At 44.7% G+C, this 23,825-nt stretch overlaps 1 protein-coding gene across 5 annotated transcripts in view; it reads right to left on the bottom strand.

Annotated features, from left to right (window-relative positions):
- LOC133444563 (nucleobindin-2-like) overlaps positions 1 to 23,825 on the bottom strand; it is a 51,668-nt gene that overhangs the window by 15,662 nt on the left and 12,181 nt on the right. For 2 of the 5 annotated variants that reach the window (XM_061722401.1, XM_061722402.1), the window contains exons 6-12: positions 23,313 to 23,498; positions 22,991 to 23,081; positions 22,429 to 22,487; positions 19,846 to 19,938; positions 17,913 to 18,002; positions 16,985 to 17,155; positions 13,885 to 14,824 (exon numbers count right to left, since the gene is read on the bottom strand). In XM_061722401.1, the coding sequence (XP_061578385.1) occupies positions 14,567 to 14,824; positions 16,985 to 17,155; positions 17,913 to 18,002; positions 19,846 to 19,938; positions 22,429 to 22,487; positions 22,991 to 23,081; positions 23,313 to 23,498 (948 nt within the window). In that variant the 3' untranslated portion in view covers positions 13,885 to 14,566. Of the gene's footprint in view, positions 1 to 13,884; positions 14,825 to 15,288; positions 15,329 to 16,984; positions 17,156 to 17,912; positions 18,003 to 19,845; positions 19,939 to 22,428; positions 22,488 to 22,990; positions 23,082 to 23,312; positions 23,499 to 23,825 lie in introns of those variants that run through there. The other 3 variants (XM_061722403.1, XM_061722404.1, XM_061722405.1) reach the window with 3 other exon arrangements.

Raw genomic sequence — 23,825 nt, 5'->3', positions numbered from 1 at the left:
CTGTTCTTCCACAAACTTTGCTTCAGGCTGATACGGCTTGCTCCCCAGGTCCACTGTGCTCACTTCGTCTCACTGACGGTCTCCTAAAAGATATATAAACAAAAAACCTCAACATGAGCTATGGCTGAATGGCTTTTACTTCATTTTTATTCATATTCATTTTAATTAATATTGTCAGGGTTTTACACTTCCCTCCCCCAGTCTTTGAGTTTCTGTTTTGCCCCGCCTGTGTCCCATCTGCCCTGATTGTCTGCACCTGTGTCTCGTTATCCCCTGAGTATATCTGGTCTCGTCATCCCCTTGTTCCCTGTCGGTCCGTACTGTGCTTCCCTCCATGTGCTCCATGAACTCTAGTTTTTTGATCCCTGTTAGTTTTTTTGATCCTGCCAAGCAGCGCTTTGATTTTGGGTTTTTGCCTCTTGCTTCTTGTGGAATAAATCCTTGGTTTTGTTGCAAACTCCTGCTTCGCTCTCCTGCATCTGGGTCCTCACCATACACCAGCCTGACAGATATTTAATAACCGTTTTTATTCTAATAACTTTTTTCTTCATTTCTATATTAACTAATTTTAAACCTCCTACCTTATACCCAGCCATCAAGGTTTGGTGAGAGATTCTCACTCCCTTGCCATTCCACCAAAAGAAGTGGTGTCATCTGCGTACTGCAGTATGGTGGTCTTTTTTTTTTTTTTAAACATTTGTTTATTGGATTTTCACAGAAGTATACAAAGCAGAGGTAGTTTTGTAGTTACATGCAAACTTCCAGTACAACCCAGTAAATAGAAACCTTATAAAAGAAAAGACTGCGTTTTCTTTTTCACCCCAAAAATAAAAAACAAAACAAAAAAAACAACATCAGAGACCAAAACAAAAAACATATAGGACATACTGTATGCCAAATTAAAAAATAATAGTAATAACAAATACAAAAGTAAACATCAAACAAACATAAAACATCAGTCCAGAAGTATTGCATATAAGATTCACTGTGACCCGTGCCGCAGCGACCCACCCCTAGCATAAGTTTATAAAGCCACTATTCCACCGGACCTCACCCGTCCGCCACTAGAGTTGGATCCAGACTTCGTACAAAGGTGAAGAATGGACCCCAGGCCCTCCAAAATTTGTCTACAGACCCATTAAGGGAGAATCTGATCTTCTCCAGTCTAAGACTATATAAAATATCCCTTATCCAGTGGGTGTAGGAGGGGGGGGAGGGACTTTTCCAATTTATCACTATCAACCTCCTAGCCAATAATGTAACAAAAGCCAAAACATCCCTCTCAGATTTGGAATGAGAGGGCAATGAGGGGAAATCCCCAAACAAGGCTCCTAAAGGAGTAGGTTCCACTCTCTGCCCCACTATCTTTGATAGGGAGTGGAAAATCTCTGTCTAAAAGTTGTTTAATGAGGGGCAAAGCCAAAAGGTATGCATGAGGTCTGCTGGAGTTTGTCGGCATCTATAACAGTCAGGCGATACAGTATCGTATATTTTAGACAACCTTTCTTTGGTGTAATTGATGCGATGTAAAAGTTTGCCGCAGTATGGTGGTCTTGCCTCCCCCCGCTAACTCAATCCCCCTGATATTGTTGTTGCTATTGATAAATGTCGACAACGGTTCTACAGACAGGCTGTAAAAGAAGCGATGACATAGGACACCCTTGCCTGACTGAGCGCTGCAGTGGAAAGATGTTCGTTAAAAGCCCATTGCACTTGACCTGACTTCTCGCATTCTTATACCTTGACACTATAGATCATGGCATTTTACTGCACAGGTTAGAGCATGTTGTTGGGATTAAAGGGACAGCTCTATGTTGGTTTAAATCATACCTATCTGACAGGTTCCAGTTTGTTCATGTACATGAGGTTTCTTCAGAACAGTCAAGGGTCTGTTATGGTGTTCCGCAGGGTTCAGTGCTAGGGCCAATCTTGTTCAGTTTATACATGCAGCCGTTGGGAAGTATAATCCAGAATCACGGCATACACTTTCATTGTTATGCTGATGATACGCAGCTCTATTTGTCTATGAAGCCGGATGAAACAGAACCGTTAGTTAAACTTCAGGCATGTCTTAGGGACATCAAGGACTGGATGTCCAGAAATTTCCTGCTTCTAAATTCAGATAAAACAGAGGTTATCATTCTTGGTCCAGAGCATCTTAGGAAGGGATTAGATGGTGTTGCGATGGCTTCCAGTGCAACTGTGAGAAATCTTGGTGTTATTTTCGATCAGGATTTGTCGTTTAAACCATATGTCAATCAGGTTTGTAAAATAGCCTTTTTCCATCTCCGTAATATTGCAAAGATTAGGAAAATCCTCTCACAGAGTGATGCAGAAAAACTAGTTCATGCGTTTGTATCTTCTAGACTAGATTACTGTAATGTGTTGTTAGCAGGATGTCCAAGTAATTTGCTGAATAGGCTCCAGCTGATCCAAAATGCAGCAGCACGAGTACTGACAGGAATTAGCAGGAGAGACCACGTCTCTCCAGTGTTAGCGTCGCTCCATTGGTTACCCGTAAAATTCAGAATCCAATTTAAAATTGTATTACTTGCGTATAAAGCCCAAAACGGCTTAGCTCCGCATTATTTGCAAGACCTGATAGTGCCTTATGTTCCTGTCAGAGCTCTCCGTTCTCAGAGTGCAGGTTTACTTGTAGTTCCTAGAGTATCTAAATGTAGATTTGGAGGGCGGGCGTTCTGCTATCAGGCGCCACTACTATGGAACCAACTTCCAATCTGGGTTAAGGGGGCTGACACCACCTCCACCTTTAAAACTAAACTTAAAACATTTCTGTTTAGTAAAGCCTATAGTTAGTGTTTAGTAAACCTCTAGCTGGTGTTGGTAAATCTCTAGGTAGTGTAAACTTTAGTGTGTCAGAGTCGCTCCTGTGGTTTTTTGTGCTGGCCCCCCCCCTTCTCCTCCCTTTTCTCTCTTTTGTCCATGTTGCAGCATCCTTTGCCGGACACCGGAACCTGCAGGTGGTCGTGGGTGGCTTGTAGCTTGCATTACGGAGCACAAGTCTTTCCCCGACCCTGCACCCCAACCTGGGACTTGCTGATTGGGCCGGAGCTTCGGGAGCTGCGTGCTGGCCTGCGGTCCCCACCCCTGGTCATCCCGTTGCTGCCCCCCCCTTCTCCTCCCTTTTCTCTCTTTTGTCCTGCAGGTGGCCATGGGTGGCTTGTAGCTTGCATTACGGAGCACAAGTCTTTTCCTGACCCTGCACCCCAACCTGGGACTTGCTGATTGGGCCGGAGCTTCGGGAGCTGTGTGCTGGCCTGCGGTCCCCACCCCCGGTCATCCCGTTGCTGCTTCCACCTGCCTGCTGTGCTGTTGCCGTCCCTGACCCACCAGTCTGGCCCTCGGCAGGAGGGTCCCCCCTGATGAGCCTGGTCCTGCTCAAGGTTTCTTCCCTCCTAAAGGGGAGTTTTTCCTTGCCACTGTTTGGCTTAAGGTTTTTCTCCCACTAGGGGAGTTTTTACCTGCCATTGTTTATGTAATAACTGCTCGGGGGTCATGTTCTGGGTATGGGTCTCTGTAAAGCGTCTAGAGACAACTCTGTTGTATTAGACGCTATATAAATAAAATTGAATTGAATTGAATTGAATTATACAACAATTTAACCCACGTGGTTATTCTATTACCGAAGCCAAATTTTCCCAAGGTGTTGAAAAGGAAGTCGTGGCTGACCCGGTCAAAAGCTTTACTTAGATCAACCCCCAAAACAATTCCTCCTTTACCATTCGTGTTCATGTGATGGATTAGATCTCTGGCTGTCATCAATGTGTCACTGATGTCCCTGACTGGTATTCCACACGCCTGCGTCGGTGCTATGATCTTATCTGCTACATTCTTAATTCTATTGCCTAAAACCTTAGCTAACATTTTGTAGTCCGTGTTTAATAAACTAATGGGCCTAAAGTTTTCCAGTCTGAGTTTGCTTCCTTTATTTTTGTAAATGATTGTGATGATGCTAAGTGCCATGGAGTGAGGTAATTGTTGTGTCCTTTCAATATGTTGAATAACGGTTTTCATTATGGGTGCTAAAAGGTCGATGTAGCAGGGCGAATGCTACGGGGGCCCGACCGACAGGATAGAGAGGACACGGAGTTTAGTGCAGAACCCTTTTATTAACTCCCACACCGCCACACGTGCACAAGCACAGCATCCAACACGACATCAGCAGATTCAGCTTCAGTCTCCCACCACCTTGCTGCTGTCCAGCCCTGCCTTATAAGGCAGGCAGAGTGGAGAGGCTGACGGGACACACCTGTGTCCCATCAGCCTGAGTGGCTGCAGCTCCCCTACCCTGCCACACACCCCCATCGTCAAATTCAGGCGGGGGGCCAACCGGCCGAGACTACTCCCCCCCTGCCCCCCTCGGAGCGGGAGAGGAAGCCCGGAACCGCCGTCTGCGCCCCCAGGCCTTCCCGGGTCGGACGGACGTCGAGATCGGTCGGGGGGCCGTCCTCGGCGACGGGCCGACCGCCGAGAAAGCCGCTTTCGGGACCGGGCCCATGGTGGCCTTGGGCCAGACGGTGCGTCCAGGACCACCCCCTCCTCCGTGACACTGGTCCGTCTCCAGGGGTGGGCTGCTCCGGGGGTCCGCGGCCAGGAGCGCTTCCCACCCCGCTTGTTATTCAGTTCTCTGGCGGCAATCGTGTTGTTCCCGACTCTCAAACCCTCCATTAATCTTTCTTTCCCTGCCGCCGCATCTTTCATAGTCAGTTCGTACTTCCGGGGTGTCTTGAACCTGCACCCAATTACTATTCCGCATTTCTCCTTTATTATCCTCAGCAAATCCATCGTCGAGAGTTTGTTCTCCCCCTCTATTTCCACCTCAATAGTCAGGTCCTTCTCATAGGTTCGGTTTCCCTTTTCATTGTCCGTATTCCGTTTGACGTTGTTCAAAGCCATGTCGTCCATCCGTTACCAACTTCCCCACCCTGGTGGGGGGTCTCGTTCGTCTCCGCTCTCTTGATCCTCTTTTTCGTCAGGTTTAGTCGTTTTTCTCACCTTCCTCTCCTTCACCATGTACCTGCTGCCACGTCACACTCTCTGTGTGCAACAGGAAGCCCAACTGCAACACCCAAACTGAGCTGCGCCCCCTACCGGTGGTGTTAAGGCTGGTATGGCCGTAAGCGGAAGCTGCAGCTTGAAAACTTGTTATATGGAGTTGAAGATCTGGTAACCTGAATACCCTATTTACGGCTGTGAATGGGTGAATAGGAAAAAGGCTAAATCGCTTTACAGAACCTATAAGTGACTGAACTAGAGAAATAAACTATATGAGCCAAATCCATTATTTTAAGGAGAGACTCAGTCGTCAAAGGACAGCATGCAGGTGTTTGTGTTGTTGGGTTGAGATGAAGAAAACACAAACGCTACAGCACACTTGATAAGTGTCATCATTGTTTTCAGCAAATCAGTCCCAGCATCAGACACACAGCGTTCAAACACTCTTTCATGCAGCCTCGGAACGTCATCAAAGACATGTGATGTCATTGATGACGTCACCAAGAACTGATTCAGCCGATGCAGCAACTGATGAAACAGCTGAGATATTTATGTATTTGCTCCGTTTGGTTTGACGTCGTGTTAAATGGGATTGTCCCGCTGATTCAGCTCAGAACCAGACGGACCGCAGCAGAGAGCTGGCCGTCATCCTTCTACCTGACGGGGACGAGCTGCAGCGGCCAGGTGGAGCAGCACGAGCATGTCGTCAGGAGATTAATTTACCGAAATATCGGGAGCAAAGTCGGTGTCGGTCGGTCGACTGATAATGGAAGAACCTCTGTATCCAGCTCAGATGTTTGATGATCGGTGGGTAAACCCCCCACCAGCACCATCACCGCTGCATCTTCCCATGAGCACGACTCTGCACCGGGAATGTGCGGCCAGAGCCAGAACTGCAGGTCGCGTGCTGAACAGCAAGTATATTCACCCCCGTCATTTGACGCGTCAACAGGCTCGTTCTCCTGAAAGACACCTGTAGTTCAAATACATAAATATCCCCGCTGTTTCTCATCATCAGTTTCTGCATCGGCAGGACTAAGACCTCTACAGTCTCCTGACGGCTCTGGTTGAACGGCCTGACAAACCATCTCTGATCGCGCTGTTTTCTTTACCGAGATCACAAGAAAATCAGAACAGTGATCTGCTCTCCATCCCGTGTTGCTGTCTTGTTTATTTATCTTTACTCCACCAACTCCAAATATGAATCACTTTTCTAAGCGAACGGCGCTAACGCAGTTCAAACAGCAGGTGTATCCGCCCTTTAATCTGATTGGTTTACGAGTAAGTCGTGTTTTATCCACTGCTCTGCGTCCCCCACGTGGGGTGCGCTCTTATGATTGGCTGAAACAAAGGAAGACATCTGATTGGTTGCAGATCCTCCCGTGTTAAAAAAAAACCAACATATTTGTGGATCGAGTCACGTCAGGGGAGTCTCAAAAGTCACACGCAAATACAGCGCAGCTCACAGACAAAAAAAAACGTTTGTAAATCAGGTTATATTTGTGTGAGCATCAAAAATACATTTGTATATCTTGTCCTACGCACGTGTGAATTGTTCTGTGCATTTGTGAAACTTGTCCTGTGCATTTGTGAAACGGTGTGTGCATTTGTGAAACGGTGTGTGCATTTGTGAAACGGTGTGTGCATTTGCGGATCGGTCTGTGCATTTGTGAAACGGTGTGTGCATTTGCGAATTATGAGACTGTTCTAGAGGACTTTGGGACTAGTAGTTAGTAGTCGTGTCAATCCTTAAAAGCACTGGAGTCAATCCTCCAATAGTGTAGAAATAGCGGTAGTGCAGTCACCACACATATCTGATCTCAGCTGATGGATGGAAACATTTCTAGTGAGTTCAACATCATCATCCACTTCTCTGTGTTATTGTGCTGCAGTTGAATACAAGCTCATATGGAAACTAGCTGAACCAGGATGGAGCTGATGTTCTACAATCACGCAGGATCAGGAAAGGCTGACTGGTCACCGTTCAAGACTCGTCAGTGTTGAGGAATTTATCAAACCATTTCAGAAGTCCGCTTTGTGGTTTATGAGGTTTTTATTCAGCCGGCGGTGGGCGGATCTATGCAGACCAAAGTCTGGTTGATATGCCGACCCTGAGAGATTTTACAACAGAGTTTTTATACAAGAAGCCTGTGATCTTCCAATTCGGGACTACCCCCTGGGTCAGGAAGTCCTTATATGGTATCGAGTCCTCGTCTCTGCAGGAATTGGAAGTGGAAGCCACACCCCCGGTGCCTGTCTCGGCAGGGATGCAAGACGCCGGGAACTTGCGTGACAACGTGTCCTAACTGTTCTCTAAACCAATCAAACAAACTAGTCGTTACAGGTGTATGTAACGTTTTAGCAATGTCTTTCAAATGATCCGTTATTTCTTGGATGGTGTCATTGTGGTTAGGTATAAAGGTACAGAATTCATTTTTAATCACAGCACAAGTTCCCCCTTGAGAAGCTAATAAATAGTCCAATGCAGCACGATTCCGCAAGGCCATCATCCCTACAGCAGCCATCTCCCGTGAGAGCATCGACATGCCCCCTGTTGCGGTCCTTGCCGAATCCTCAACTGCATGGGATAAATCCCTCAGCAAACCCTCAGCGGTACAGTAACGACTCTCATGGCTGGCACCACATGGCCCAGACCCCACATTCCAGACCAACCGCTTGGAAGATATTCATAAGCCCCCATGCCACAAATCCTGCAAACATCCCCTGGTAGAGGCATGGAACAGCGACCAACCATTGTAGCAAGGTGGCTACAATCCTCAATGGAATCGGGCAGTGGACCCTGGCCTGTTCCAGGCTCAACAAGCGGTTCCTCAGAAGGAGAGCATGTGGAGTCACAGTTTGATGTTCCTAGGTGGATAGTTCCTTTGCCTTCAACACACCACTTTAATGTCTTTGGGATCATGGTGAGGGTGAGAGGAATCGGTGTGTTGCAGGAATAACAGCTGGTGTGAAGTTTATCACAGTACAATTGTCTCATTGTACCTGTGACAGGTGCAGTGCCCACAAGAGGAATCAAAGCTCAAAATGTATCTGCCTCTGGGGCCTGCGCTGCTCCTCTGCTCCTCTGCTCCTCTGCTCCTCTACCAGTCGCAGAGGTCCCGGGTGCTGGAGCTCAGCTACTTCCGGGCAGGAAGAAGAAGGAATCGGCTGGTTTCCGTTGCATGGTCGAGGAGTTGTGTTCTTGCAGTGGGATGCGTGGAACCAGGTTAGCGCCCCTCACACTTGAGTGTCGGTGGTGCAGGACGTGTTGAGCCTTGGACCAGCGAGGTTTTCTCTGACACAAACCCAGTCTCCGGGTTGTGGCATGGTTTGCCACTAGGAAGAGACTGGACAGCTTTTACTTGTCTGTGGATTGGCTGAATGGTAGAGGTTAGAGTAGAACAAAATTATATCATGGATTCATCCATGGCATGGAAGTCCATCTTCTTCATATATAGAACTGAATTGCTTGGTATGGTTATAGGTCTACCCGTAATCCTTTTCATGAAGCGTGAGTTTGTGCTTCCTAATGGGTGTTGACGGATGTCTATTTAAGTCCAGTTTAAAATTCTCTACACATACAAGAACATTTTCATACAAGAACACTTTCATATCCCTATCATTTTGGCATATGAATAAAGTCTATTTGCAGAGCTTCAAAGGGTCCCCGTGGGGGGGGGGGGGGGGGGGGGGGGGGGGGGTGTTGACCATGTTGTTTGTACTGTTTTCCTGGGTTGATTAGACATTGTTCACAATATTTTTTGCATAGGATGTGAATCCTGGAGCATACCAGTCTTTCAACACTATCTGACACATTCCCCTTTGCTTACATGTGACAAACTATGTGACATGCGTGCTAGCCACGGGTACAAGGATGTGGGTGCCACAACGCGGCCGTCGTTGCTGACCCACAAATTATTTACATTTTTACAACCATGGGGATGCTACAATCCGTGCTTCTTCACCTCAGTAGTCTCTTGTAGGGGGGCTACATCATTAGGAGAAACCAGGATGTTAGCGGGTATAGAAGGGCAAAGTTTTACATAGACAGGTAAGCCAAATTTGGCAGTTTCTTTTGCTGCATGGTCAGCTGAAGCATTGCCTAGTGAAACAGGGTCCATGGACTGGGTGTGGGCTTCACATTTAACAAAGCAATAGATGAAGGTAGTTGACAGGCTTGTAACAGTTCACCAATCAATTAACCACATTTAACGGGTGTCTCCGAGGAAGTGATAAATCCTCGGTTCGCCCACAATATATAAAATTGTGTACACAACCAAAAGCATATCTGGAATCCTTATAGATTGTAACAGTTTTACCTTTTGATCAGTGTATATAGTTTCATCTACTTGGGTGGAGCTGGAGGAGGGCAAGGCGGCGCTTTCAACAATTAAGAATTATCACAAATTGTATAACCTGCGTATGGTATTCCATTTTTATAAGCAGAGCCGTCAGTGAAGAAAACAGGAAAGGTCAGGACGAGTGTTAAAGACAGAGGTGTCAAAAGTATTCACATTCATTACTCGGGTAGAAGTATAGATATTAGAGTTCAAAAAATACTCCTGTAGAAGTTGAAGTATTTACTCAAAAAAAAATTCTCAAGTAAAAGTATAAAGTACTGGTTTCAAAACTACTTAAAGTATAAAAGTAAAAGTAATATAAGGGGGGAAAAACCATTAAGGCTAAAAGCCATTGAAAATGAATGCATCTTAGTATAATGCAAATATATTAAAGAACCATATATTTGCACTATTGAGCATTGACATGTGTTTCAGAGAGCAGACACGTACAAACCAATTATGTTTATACTTCTCATCCAACCACAACCAAATTCACTCTATCCGGATGGCACAATTTAACTGGATAGTTTTTTAAAGGCCGAAATGAAATAGAGTAAGGCTGTTTTTAAAATGTAAGGAGTAAAAAGCACAGATAACTGCGTGAAAATGTAAGGAGCAAAAGTAAAAAAAATCGTCTGAAAAATAATTACTCCAGTGAAGTATACATAACCAAAATTTCTACTTAAGTAAGGTAATGAGGTATTTGAGGTGTCAAGTAACTTTGTTACTTGACACCTCTAGTTAAAGATTAGTTATACTGTACATGCATTCAGAGACTCTAAAGTTGGCTCACAGACAGATTTCCATGCAATCAAATGATGAAGTTACCATAGGCAGGAGAGAGATTATGTGGGCTCACCAGCAGTTCTCATTTTCTTTTGTTTGAGAGGTGTGACGTGGGGCCCTTTTGTTGATGGTGTGAATTAATTAATTGGCTGGTTCCGCTGCGCCTCCCCCTGCTGCAAACACTTTTGACAAACATTAGTATTTTCATACATTTCAGATTCTTTTTTTTTTCAGCCCTGCCCTTTGTTGAGGGCAATTAGCAAATATATTGTGGCAGGGTGCAGGATTGGGGCGTGGTCTGCAGGGGAGAGAGGGAGTGCGGGGGAGTGGCGCACAGGTGACGCGGCTGGAACAGCTGACGGTACACAGGTGAATCTAATCATTCTCTGTGTATTTCAGTAGGGTGTGGGCTCTGGAGACGGGAGAAGGACTGAAGCAGAGCAGAGGAGAGAGCAGCTCGGCTGACGAACCTCTGGAGAAACCTTTAATAAAAAGTCCTGAACAGATCCCGGTGTCTGCTGTCTCTATCCTGTCGGTCCGTGACCCCCGTAGCACACGCTGTGCTACATATATATTTTGTATGTACCCTGAAAGAAATCCATCAATCTGATCTCGTGACACAATTCTCTTTTGCTGTCAACATTATTTTAGCATAAAGTTGGCAACAGCTGTGGGATTAAAGAGAATTCTTCAAGCATCAAGTACTTTACTTTTCAAATCATGTGGCAAAGTTAGTTTAACAGCTGTTTCCTCTAGTCATTTTTGTTTATTTATTTAAAATCTCTTACTATTATTTGGCTCCAAATTTTGTAAGCAACAGATCTTGGATTTTTGTAAAATCTAGTCGTCATCAGAAGTGTCATCGTCACTTGATTCTTTAATCTGTTTCACCGGATAAAGGTTTCGATTTTATCATTTAACTGGTTCTCTAATTTCATTTTTGTCTGCGTTGTGTTTTTAAATTCTTCTGTTGAGCTTTTTATTTTGATCAGTAAGCGAAGCTATTTGGGATTCTGCATTACAGCGTCTACTTTCATCCCTCCAAAGATCTGAGGGAGTTTGAAGTGCTTTTAGTTATTTTAACAATATTTAATACTAACTAAGTAACAAACAAAACTAACAAATAAAACTATCGGTACCGTGATTACCATTCATGTATTTAAAGGACTGAAAAACTTCCCAAAAACTTTCCATTTTCTTACTGTAAGATCCCTCCAAAAAACTTTCAACACTCACTTTTACCCACAAATCACTTGCTAATTCTTCCAACCATCAGTCTACTTCAGAGCATACAAATCATTCCTGTTGATGCAAGAAGAGCGAGTCGATTCTTGCCTAATTTGGGAGAGCGCGTCATCCCCACTTATGAAATAAAAACAGTTCCTCTATATACAGTTTATGTCTATTTCTCACAAATATATCAGTGTTCCAACACTTACGCACCCCAAGTCCTGCATATGCTATAAGTCCCACCGGACTATTCCATAAGTCCCACTGGACTATCTTTTTGGTACTCAGACCAACCATGGCGCTCTGGCCATTTCTCTCTTTAATGTTACCCGAGATATTAAACCTTTTTTTAGAAGAGCGAGTCAAATTCTAAGGCAGGAGAAGCAGAACATTCTCACAACACAATCAAATTCAAGTGTTATAAAATTGCCAGCATTCCTAAAAACATCTCTACAATAACCTTCCCAATAACACAAAATAATAAAAAATAACCTTCATAACCACACAGCGGACTTACCTAAAAATTTGAGGATGACGTCAACCTTTTCTCTGGTACTCCAGTCCACAGACTTTTCGACAACAACTCGGCAACAATAATTTGGGATTTTGCAAATGGATCCCTTACCTTTGAAAATTTAGATAGAGTCGCTGGTTGTGCCGTTGGTCTGGAAAAGGAGTTTCCGTCGAAGGTTTATTGTCAATCCGGGTCACGGCACCAAATTGTTGAGGAATTTATCAAACCATTTCAGAAGTCCGCTTTGTGGTTTATGAGGTTTTTATTCAGCCGGCGGTGGGCGGATCTACACAGACCAAAGTCTGGTTGATATGCCGACCCTGAGAGATTTTACAACAGAGTTTTTATACAAGAAGCCTGTGATCTTCCAATTCAGGACTACCCCCTGGGTCAGGAAGTCCTTATATGGTATCGAGTCCTCGTCTCTGCAGGAATTGGAAGTGGAAGCCACTCCCCCGGTGCCTGTCTCGGCAGGGATGCAAGACGCCGGAACTTGCGTGACAATGCCTAGAGGCACTGAATGAGACAATGCGCTGCCGGCAAGTCGTCCTGGCAGGGGTCCTCAGGAACTGGAAATTGCATGTCAATGCCTTGAGGGGGATATGAGTTCAGGAGTCATCTGCAAGGCGGCGACATGTCCCTGCAGGGGTTTGGAATGCTTCATCATCAGACCACCTTAAAAGGAGGATGTCATCGGCGTATTTGATCATGGGATGTCCTGCACGCTGGCTCTGACAAGAGTTGGTGTGTAAAACAAAGTATAGTGTTGATGAAACGCAGCCCTGGGGGCTCTGCCGGGGCTCCGGCTCTGCCGGGACCTCTTGGACCCCCCGGTTCTCAGTGGTTTTAGATAATCTCACACGTTTAGAGGTTTCTCTTTCCTGTCCGACTCCGTCCATCGTACGCTGTCACGGCTCAGGGGAATTCATCACCGCTCCCATGATTCCCGGCACCGTCCTGGTGAACGTCGGTGACATGATGCAGCATTGGACCAGCGACTGGTTCCTGTCTGTGGTGAGTGAGGGGGCCCAGCCTGCCCCCCCGAGAACTTTAAACTCCTGTTAGTCGGGTTTGTCCTCGCGTCAGGTCTTTTTTAACTTCTGTTACATGTCCTGAGCTTTTCTGCTGTTTTATTTACTTTTTGTTGCTTGTTTTTGATTGACTCAAAAGATTTTTACAACAAAATATGAAGTTGAGGAACATATGTGGCCACTTTCTCAAGTAAACCTGGTTAAACTAAAGTCACAAGTATATTTTTCTGTAAAATTAGAAGATCCTCGTTCCAGAAGTTCCTCAGTTTTGGGAGGACTCAAAAAAAATATATACAGTATAAACATAGCCTATATATATAAAAAAAATGTAATATATATATATTATATATATATATATATATATATTTATTACTTTTGTAATACTGTATTTTCTCATCTTTGTACGTTTTGACCGTATAGAAATGTAATTCTTGTGTACCTGCTGTACTCTACTGCCCATACTTTTTAACAACTTGTGCTTTTTATTATTTTACCTCTTTTCTTATCATTTTATTTGTTATTTACTGTTTAATTGTGTCTTGCCGCTTTTAATATTGATGTAAAGCACTTTGAATTACCTTGTGTTGAATTGTGCTGTACAAATAAACTTGCCATATATATATGTATATATATATATATATATATATATATATATATATATATATTAGTTAGTTTCAGTGTTTTATTTCTGACACAACAAAAACAGATTGTTTATATGTATATGTTTATATTATCAATAGCTGAGCATATGTACTGTTTTTATTGTTTATCTTTAATAAATACACTTTTATTATGTGTAATAATGTTCCCTCAGCCCCGCGGCGTTCTGCTGCCCCCTGCTGGAGACTCCGGTCCTCCTGCAGCCGCTGTGACGGATCCAGCAGGTACACCCCCCCCCCAATGACCCCTCCATCATGACCGGGGGGAACCGTGCCCCCCTCACCCAACAGAAGTTACTGACCCAGGGTTAAACTTGCAAATTCATTTTATTCTCAACATTCAAACAGTGAAACTGTGGAATTACTTCATCGTACAGGAAGTTCTGAAAAAGGGGAACAAACAAGAGTCGCTTCAAAAAGAGGAGTAAACTATTTTATCAGTCATTCCTGTGTTTATTTAATTATTCTTTTTCAAATCAGGTATTTACTTATAGAATAAATAAAGAAATAAAGAACTTCATCGGGAGCAACGGGACGCCCTTCATGACGTCACTCATGACGTCACTCAGACGCCAAGAGGCGTATGAAAGAAACCAGGACGGAAAAACACGCCGACTTCATCTGCAGATGTCCGGTCTGGACCATCACAGACCCGGAGGATCTGAGACCCGGATCATCACAGACCCGGATCATCACAGACCCGGAGGATCTGAGACCCGGAGGATCTGAGACCCGGAGGATCTGAGATCCGGATCATCACAGACCCGGAGGATCTGAGACCCGGATCATCACAGACCCGGATCATCACAGACCCGGAGGATCTGAGACCCGGAGGATCTGAGACCCGGAGGATCTGAGATCCGGATCATCACAGACCCGGAGGATCTGAGACCCGGAAGATCTGAGACCCGGATCATCACAGACCCGGAGGATCGACTCACATTCATATTCTGAAACAACAATCAGCTTCTCCCGTAACAGGCAGCATCATCACACAAACGGGGGGCCGGCGGGCCCCGGGGGTTGGCACTGAACCCGAGCACTCACAACACACACACACACACACGCACACGCACACGCACACGCACACGCACGCACACGCACACACGCACTCACACCGGGCCGGGTCGGCCTGCTAGGAGCGTCTCGGTACCGGGACGTCCGGCTGCTGGAGGCCCGCCGGCATCGGCTGGCTGTGTCCCGGTACCACTGGTGCTGGTTCCCCCGGAGCCGCCGGAGGTCCCGGTTCTGGAACAGAGACAGTTCTGGGTCAGGTTCTGGGTCCGGTTCTGGGTCAGGTTCTGTGCGGTCCAGACGGTTCTGGGTCAGGTTCTGGGTCAGGTTCTGGGCGGTCCAGACGGTTCTGGGTCAGGTTCTGGGTCAGGTTCTGGGTGGTCCAGACGGTTCTGGGTCAGGTTCTGGGCGGTCCAGACGGTTCTGGGTCAGGTTCTGGGTGGTCCAGACGGTTCTGGGTCAGGTTCTGGGCGGTCCAGACGGTTCTGGGTCAGGTTCTGGGTGGTCCAGACGGTTCTGGGTCAGGTTCTGGGTGGTCCAGACGGTTCTGGGTCAGGTTCTGGGCGGTCCAGACGGTTCTGGGTCAGGTTCTGGGTGGTCCAGACGGTTCTGGGTCAGGTTCTGGGCGGTCCAGACGGTTCTGGGTCAGGTTCTGGGTGGTCCAGACGGTTCTGGGTCCGGTTCTGGGCGGTACTCACGGTTCCCGGCGGCGTTCTGGGCCTTCACCTTCTCCATCTCCTCCAGAAGAAGAAGAAGAAGAAGAAGAAGAAGAAGAAGAAGAAGAAGAAGAAGAAGAAGAAGAAGAAGAAGAAGAAGAAGAAGAAGAAGAAGAAGAAGAAGAAGAAGAAGAAGAAGAAGAAGAAGAAGAAGAAGAAGAAGAAGAAGAAGAAGAAGAAGAAGAAGAAGAAGAAGAAGAAGAAGAAGAAGAAGAAGAAGAAGAAGAAGAAGAAGAAGAAGAAGAAGAAGAAGAAGAAGAAGAAGAAGAAGAAGAAGAAGAAGAAGGGTTCAGCTGGTGGGCGTGACCAAAGATCCTCTATACCAACCCAGTCTCACATGAAAACGTACCCTGCCTACGTTGGTCCAAAGTGCAAAAACGTAGAGGGCTTACAATATTAGCCCTTGAAATGTATAACGGTTACATTTTGAAATGTATAACGGTTACATTTTGAAATGTATAACTGTTACATTTTTCTGCCTATTCATTTTGCGTCCAAGTCACGTGACTTTTAAGATTCTGGCCGTGACACCAACAAACACGGTGGACATTTTTCATTTTTGAGTGAAAAAAATCTATATTTTGAGTTAGTTTCTGCATAGAAATATATATATTTTACTTTCATAATATTCACTCAGTGAATTTACATAATCACTTGCTTGCTCGTGGTTGCAACGTTTTTTCAGATCTCGTCAGAATAATGTAAAACGGTAACGTTTTAAAAATGTGAAAAAGTAACATTTTGGTTGTTGGACGGTGCTGTGAAAAAAATCAATATTTTGATGCTTCCTCGTTGTTGGGAATTATTTTCAGATCTCGCCAGAATAATAATTTGAAATTGCAAAATTTTGGGATTTTTGGGATACGTGGCCGTGATATATACACGGCCACAGTATGCCGGCGGGGATGGAGGTGGGGATTCCCCCCCCCCAAACCAGATTTTGATAGCGGAGGAGTCGAGCCCACAGAAAGCAGTTTTATTTTGAAAACCAACCGGATTTTCTTGCATTCAAAAAGTCTGACTTCCGGCCCGCCAAAATAAAAGATACAGCCAGACAAATGAATGAAAAAATTTAAATAATCCCTCTGGGATCCCCCTATAAGTCATAGTGACGAGGGGGATCCTGGACACGTGACAGATGCCCCCGATCGTGTGCCGTTTAATATTTAAGATAGTTAAGTTTAGAGTAACTAAACTAAGTAGGGATGCTGTTATAATAATAATAAATAATTATTTTAGAATATAAAACAGGTAAAATACAAGAAAATATTGACGGTTACAAACAAATTGTAAACACAGGTCGCACACATGACGCTGGTGACGTTTCTGTTTCATAATGTGACGTTCTGAAGCCTAAATATCCGTTTTCCTCTGTTTAGACGCAAACGTGAAAACGGAGTTTTTGAAAATCTCCACTTTGGCCGGAGTTTTCAGAAATGATCGTTTTTGGTGACTTTGAGCTTCGTTTTCGTGTAAACGAACGGTGAAAACGCATGAAAACGCCTCCGTTTTTGCTCCGTGTAAACGGGCCCTTAGTCTCCTAAAGGGACGGGGCAGTGGGGAAACCCAAGTGACACAGATACAGGAAACACAACCGTAGTGGGGTGTCTCGTTTATAAAACGTCTCTGGCGTGACCCAGCCCAGGGCCGGGTGGGCCCGGTTGGGCCCGGTTCTGACCTGCTGCAGGCCCAGTCTCTGGGCGTTCAGCTCCTGCTGCTTCCTGTCCAGCTCGTCCCGCTGCTTCTGCAGCTCGGCCGACTTCTCCCTGATGCTGCTCTCCTCTCCGGCCAGCTGCTGCTCGTACTGCCGCATTTCCTCCTCCGTGTAGACCGGGTTCTGGTCCAGGGTCTGGGGGGGCAGAACCGCTCTGATCACACCGGGCCCAGACCGGGTCCAGACTAGAGGTGGGTGCAATTCATCGATGTGTCGATGCATCGCGATGCGTCACGTGACGATTTGGAATCGATTAATTTAAAAAAAAATATATATATTTTTTTTAAGTTATCCTATCCAGATTCCAGACTGAATAAGCTGCTGAATCATTTCATTTTCAAGAATGCACATTTCTTATTGTTCACTTGAAATATGGCAGATATGTTTACGCTAAGTACATATCTTGTTTACTTGAATTAATGAACTCATTAAATCCAGGGCTTGACCGTTTTCAGTGTTTTCCACCAATAGAGGGCGCTCTCATGCAAGTGCAGCTTTCCCTGGTCAAAGTTAAGGAAGTCAAAGAGCAAATGTTTGCATATTCATACAATAAATTATTTTGTGTCTTTGAAAAATACATGTCAAATGTTCAAAAAACCTTGTTATTTACTTAATGAGTGTTGTTAGAGGAACTGAGTTCATTGATTGGCTATTTATTTACAAATGTAGCCACAGATGAAGACAAAATCAATCTTGTATGGAAAAAAGCATTAAAAATCACAATAATCAAAGAATCGTGGCACCAATAATCGAATCGAAAATCGTTAAAATCGAAGAATCGAAGAATCGAAGCTCCAATAATCGAAATCGAATGGAATCGTGAGGTACCCTTGTTTGCACACCCCTAGTCCAGACCCAGTTAGCTGGTTCCGGTTCCCGGTCCCCCTCTTACCTCCCACTCGTCCTTCTCGTTGAACTCCTCCTTCTTGGTGGCGGCCAGGAACTCGCTGAGGGAGACCAGCCGGTCCTTGTTGGTGTCCACCTGAACATCACACACGTCAGTCGGTCTGACCTCACCCCTCATTGCAAAACATAAACTACCAATTCTAACTCTTATAATCATTCCTGGCAATATCATGATATATTGTTTCATAGGGTATTATTATATTAAGTTATGAAATCTCATGGGATGTTAAACTATAGTATTATTATATTGTTATATATAATAGTATGGTGATATCATTTGGTTATATGAATGAATGAATGAAGTTTATTCATTCATGACAACACCAAAAGAAACATTGTGCATAGCATTAACATTTCATACAAAACCAAAAAATGTGTTGAACAATAACTGAAAAGGCATAGGCTGAAACAAAATCGTATTCTACCAACTTTCTTTTTTTGGCTAACGACCTCCAGAAAACCAAAAAGAGAATAGAAAAGCAAAGAAACAACAAAAGGCAAAGAAACAATAGAAAAGCAAAGAAACATTTACAGATGGTCAATTGCACTTATAAGCTTCAAAAATAGCTTTACAAACCATTTTCTTAAATACAAAAAAAGAATGACATGTTTTTAAATGTATGTTGGCAACATTCCAGAATTTAACTCCAGTAATGGAGACACGTCTCCTTTTCATACCTTTTTTAGCTTTTTGTACTGTGAAATTGCAGACACCTCTAAGATTGTAACGAGTCTCCTGAATTGAAAAGAACCTCTTGGGTCAGGGAGCATTTTAGATTTTGCTTTGAACATAATTTGCATGATTTTAAAATAAAACAAATCATAAAATTTAATAACATGTGAATTTAGAAAAAGTGGATCTGTGTGAGCGTAGTAAACAGTTTTATTATTGACTTTAAGGTGGTTTTAATTTAATTATATGTTATAATATTTTATAAAAATATTATACTATATTTATATTATATCGTGCTACACCACTCTATATGATAATTATTTATTTGTTTAACTTATTTACTCTCAAATTAATATTCTCAATTTACGTATCTACTTTCATTATCTTATTTACACACACACACACACACACACACACACACACACACACACACACACACACACACACACACACACACACACACACACACACACACACACACACACACACACACACACACACACACACACACACACACACACACACACACACACACACACACACACACACACAAACTGATGTCGTCTTTTGTCGTTGTTTGAATTGTATGTTAATAAATAAAATAAATAAAAATTAAAAAAAAGACACGTCAGTCAACATCTGTCGTCATGACAACAGACCCCCCCCCCCCCCCCCCCCCCCAGGCTCTGGACACAGAGACACGGCCAGAGAGACAATTATTTACATTTCTTTTTTTTCCTCTCTCTTCATGTGTTGCTTTTGTAAAGTTTGATTACCTTGTTTACTTATTATTTGTACTTATCACTGGTGAGAATCCTTCATAAGCCCACCTTGGGTTTCTTTTTTCTCTCCTGCACTTCATTAATTATTGTATTGTCACTATTTTTGTATTGTTTTTAATATGTGCGAACAAATAAACTAAAACTAAACAACTAAAACTAAACAACTAAAACATGCAGGACACCGGCCCTCGAGGACTGGAGTCCGACACATGTGATTTAAAGGGACAGTTCTCTGTATGGTTGTGGGTGTGGTCTTTTTATGGGCGTGGTCTTTTGCACACACATCATCCAGGAAGTCCGGGACCACCAGGAGGTCCGGGACCACCAGGAGGTCCGGGACCACCAGGAGGTCCGGGACCACCAGGAGGTCCGGGACCAGGGAACACTGATCCCGGCTCGCTCCCCGGGCTGCTCAGTACGTCAGAACCAGGAAGTAGCCCGGGTCGGGCTGGGTCGGGTCTCACCTCGTTCAGGACGTGCTCCCTCATCCTCAGACGCTCCTCCTCCATCTCCACCATGTCGTCCTCCTCGTTGTTGGGGTTGTACACCTTCTCCAGCTGCAGAACATTCACACGTTAGCTTGCCGCAGAACATTCACACGTTAGCTCACCGCAGGACATTCACACGTTAGCTCACTGCAGGACATTCACACGTTAGCTCAAAGCAGGACATTCACACGTTAGCTCACTGCAGGACATTCACACGTTAGCTCACTGCAGGACATTCACACGTTAGCTCAAAGCAGGACATTCACACGTTAGCTCACTGCAGGACATTCACACGTTAGCTCACTGCAGGACATTCACACATTAGCTCACTGCAGGACATTCACACGTTAGCTCGCTGCAGGACATTCACACATTAGCTCACTGCAGGACATTCACACGTTAGCTCGCTGCAGGACATTCACACGTTAGCTCAAAGCAGGACATTCACACGTTAGCTCGCTGCAGGACATTCACACGTTAGCTCGCTGCAGGACATTCACACGTTAGCTCGCTGCAGGACATTCACACGTTAGCTCGCTGCAGGACATTCACACGTTAGCTCACTGCAGGACATTCACGTGTTAGCTCGCTGCGGGACATTCACGTGTTAGCTCGCTGCGGGACATTCACACTAGGGGTGGGACGATACGGGTAAGTCCCAATTCGATACTTTGGCGATATGTGGCCCAGGATATCGATAATATCACGATATTTTCGATATTCGATATATCGATATATCGGTAAGAGCGATATATCACGATATATGGGACTGAAAAGGAAAAAATACCTATAAAAAGGAAAACGTCTGTAGTTATGCATTTATTCAATGCTAAAACTTCATACAAGAAAGTGCATTTGTATATTTCCTCACTGTCTCCTAGGCTTGTAAATGTAAACACTGAACAGCTGGACTAATTAAAGTGCATGAACAATAATAACATGTTTTATATAAACCAGGACAGTGCACTGCTTTGTTTCTAATACTGAAAAGTCAGTAAGCAACTTAATTTTGCACAGTACCTCACTGCCTCCTAGGGCTGGGTATCTATTAAAATGTCAAGAATTGATCCGATTCTTAAGATTCAGAATCTATTATCACCATTTGATTCGATTTGATCCGATATTGATGTGGATTAGTGTTATTAAAAAAAATGTTTGCGCTGTTGCCTGAATTATATGACTGTAAAATAACTAGTGAAATAATACTTTCACAAATAATTATTGTGAAATAACTAAGAAATAACTCAAATAGGCTTTTCAATATGCCTTCTTTTCCAATATCCTTTTAGCCTGTCTAATTTATTCTGTCACCACACACACATATTGCCATGAAGCATCAGGCATTTTTCACTTATCATGACAAACTGTATCCGATAACAGAAGAAACCAAACAAGCTATAATAAATATAAATAATATGAACTTCATTGAACTAATATAACATTTTGAAATTTAAGCTGAAATATCCAAAGCACTGAACACTGGTTTTGCACGGGTGGGCGTGTGTCTGTGTGTCCGTGTCGTGTGTAAAGGCTGATTTATGGTTCCGCGTTACACCAACGCAGTAAGGTACGCGGCGACACGCACCGTACTGTACGCGTCGCCGCGTACCCTACGGCGTAGGCTCTGCGTTGGTGTAACGCGAGCCGCTCTCCTCACGTGGAGCGCGAGCGGAGCGGGGTCCGTTTCTTAACGCAGCTGGTTGTCTGTGTGAGCGGACATTAACGCACATGGCAGCTTAAACACCAGTAACTTCCAGCATTAACAGTGCTGCTCAGCCCGCTGTCTGTACGAAGTAACCCGTGGTTCTGTATTTTCTGAGCTGGTTTCTCAGGCGGCCGCTTTGATATGTTTGTTTTGTTCACGAGGGCAGCGGGGGCGGGCGGGGCAGAGCTTGAACAATAGTGCGGTGACAACCGCGTAAATCCATTATGTGTGTTGTAATAAAATATCGATATTAGCCGACAGTATATCGATTATTTATTGAAACAGAGAGCACAACAATATATTGAAATATCGATTTTTTTCCCCACCCCTAATTCACACATTAGCTCACTGCAGGACATTCACACGTTAGCTCGCTGCTAACTGCAGGACATTCACACGTTAGCTCGCAGCAGGACATTCACACGTTAGCTCGCCGCAGGACATTCACACGTTAGCTAGCAGCAGGACATTCACACGTTAGCTCGCTGCGGGACATTCACACGTTAGCTCGCCGCAGGACATTCACACGTTAGCTAGCAGCAGGACATTCACACGTTAGCTCGCTGCGGGACATTCACACGTTAGCTCGCTGCAGAACATTCACACGTTAGCTCGCCGCAGGACATTCACACGTTAGCTAGCAGCAGGACATTCACACGTTAGCTCGCTGCAGAACATTCACACGTTAGCTCGCTGCAGAACATTCACACGTTAGCTCGCTGCAGAACATTCACACGTTAGCTCGCTGCAGAACATTCACACGTTAGCTCGCTGCAGAACATTCACACGTTAGCTCGCTGCAGGACATTCACACGTTAGCTCGCTGCTCGCCGAGACCAATCCGAGCCTCGTACCTCTTTGGTGAACAGAGCCTCCAGCTCGCTCTCGTCCAGGAAGCCGTCTCCGTTGCTGTCTGCAACAACAACAACAACAACAACCACGGCGTCAACACAGGGTCAATGCAGGGTCAATGCAGGGTCGGCCACAACCAGTCACAACAACCGGTCAGGACAAACGTCTGTCTGAGGTTACCGTGCATTAGAGATGGGCGGTATGGACTAAAAAATGTATCACGATAATTTCTGGCATTTATCCCGATAACGATAAAAAAAATACCAATTCAACTCCACCTTTGTAACTATAAATCTATCTCGCTCTCAGATCCGCCATGTTTGTTACACAAAAACATCATCAACGGGAATTTATCCTTTTTTTTTCCTTCATTCATTCATTCATTCATTCCTTCCTTCCTTCCTTCCTTCCTTCACGTACGTTGTGCGTCGATTTAACGCAGAACCATAAATTACACAAAAACGTCAACAGGAATTTATCATTTTTACCGTGAGATACAAATTCTTACCGTGGGGAATTGTTTTGACGGTTTATCGTGAACGGTAAAATATCACCCATTCCTACCGTGCATTTTGAAAAAGGTTTTGGGATCAAAGTCTTCGGGGTCCAAACCATCAGTTTCCTGCCAGACCTCCTTCAGCTGGTCCTGACTCCCCTGTACACACACACACACACACACACACACACACTCACTATCAGTAAAGGAGCCCCCACTCATGGCGTTCCACAGGGTTCTGTACTCAGACCGCTACATTTCACTTCATATATGCTCTATTACTTGTTCTACTTTAAATCAAGCAGATGAGACTCACCTGTGCTCATCTATGAACCAAGTCAAACCTACCTGGACCACGAGCATGCTGGGTAACTTCTAGCTGCACCTTACCGGGTGGTTGACCTTGGGGTGCTGGGCGTGCTTCTTCCTCATCTCCTCGTAGTGCTGCTCCTCCTTCCGGCGCTCCTCCTCGCTCAGGCTCCTCAGCTTTTCCCTCCGGTCGTGCTCCTTCATCATCTCGTACCTCTTGAACTGCTCGTGGTGGTCCCTGTCGTAGTTCTCCAGGTCCTTGGTGGCCTGCAGGTGGAGAACCAGAGGACTGGACCTGAATCTCACGGGTCTGAATCACGGATCTATAATATTACTGGATGGAAGACCGAAAATGGCCGCCCATTCATTTCAATGCATTTTGCTCACCAGCGCATACGCTGAAAAAGTTCTGAACTTCCGGGTTTACTTCCGCGTTAAGGGGCCCATAGAGCATGCGCAGTTGAGTCACGATGATGCTCTGGGGCCTCCCATCATGCCCCGGGGCAATGACGCGAGTATTAATATAATATGTATTAATATAATATATTAATTAATGTATATTGTTACATGTATAGTATTACATATATTATGAAT

This window comes from Cololabis saira, chromosome 5 (assembly GCF_033807715.1).
Source record: "Cololabis saira isolate AMF1-May2022 chromosome 5, fColSai1.1, whole genome shotgun sequence".
Classification (NCBI taxonomy): domain Eukaryota; kingdom Metazoa; phylum Chordata; class Actinopteri; order Beloniformes; family Belonidae; genus Cololabis; species Cololabis saira.
The sequence above is the reverse complement of the archived record's forward strand: the minus strand, read 5'-3'. Positions and strand labels throughout refer to the sequence as shown.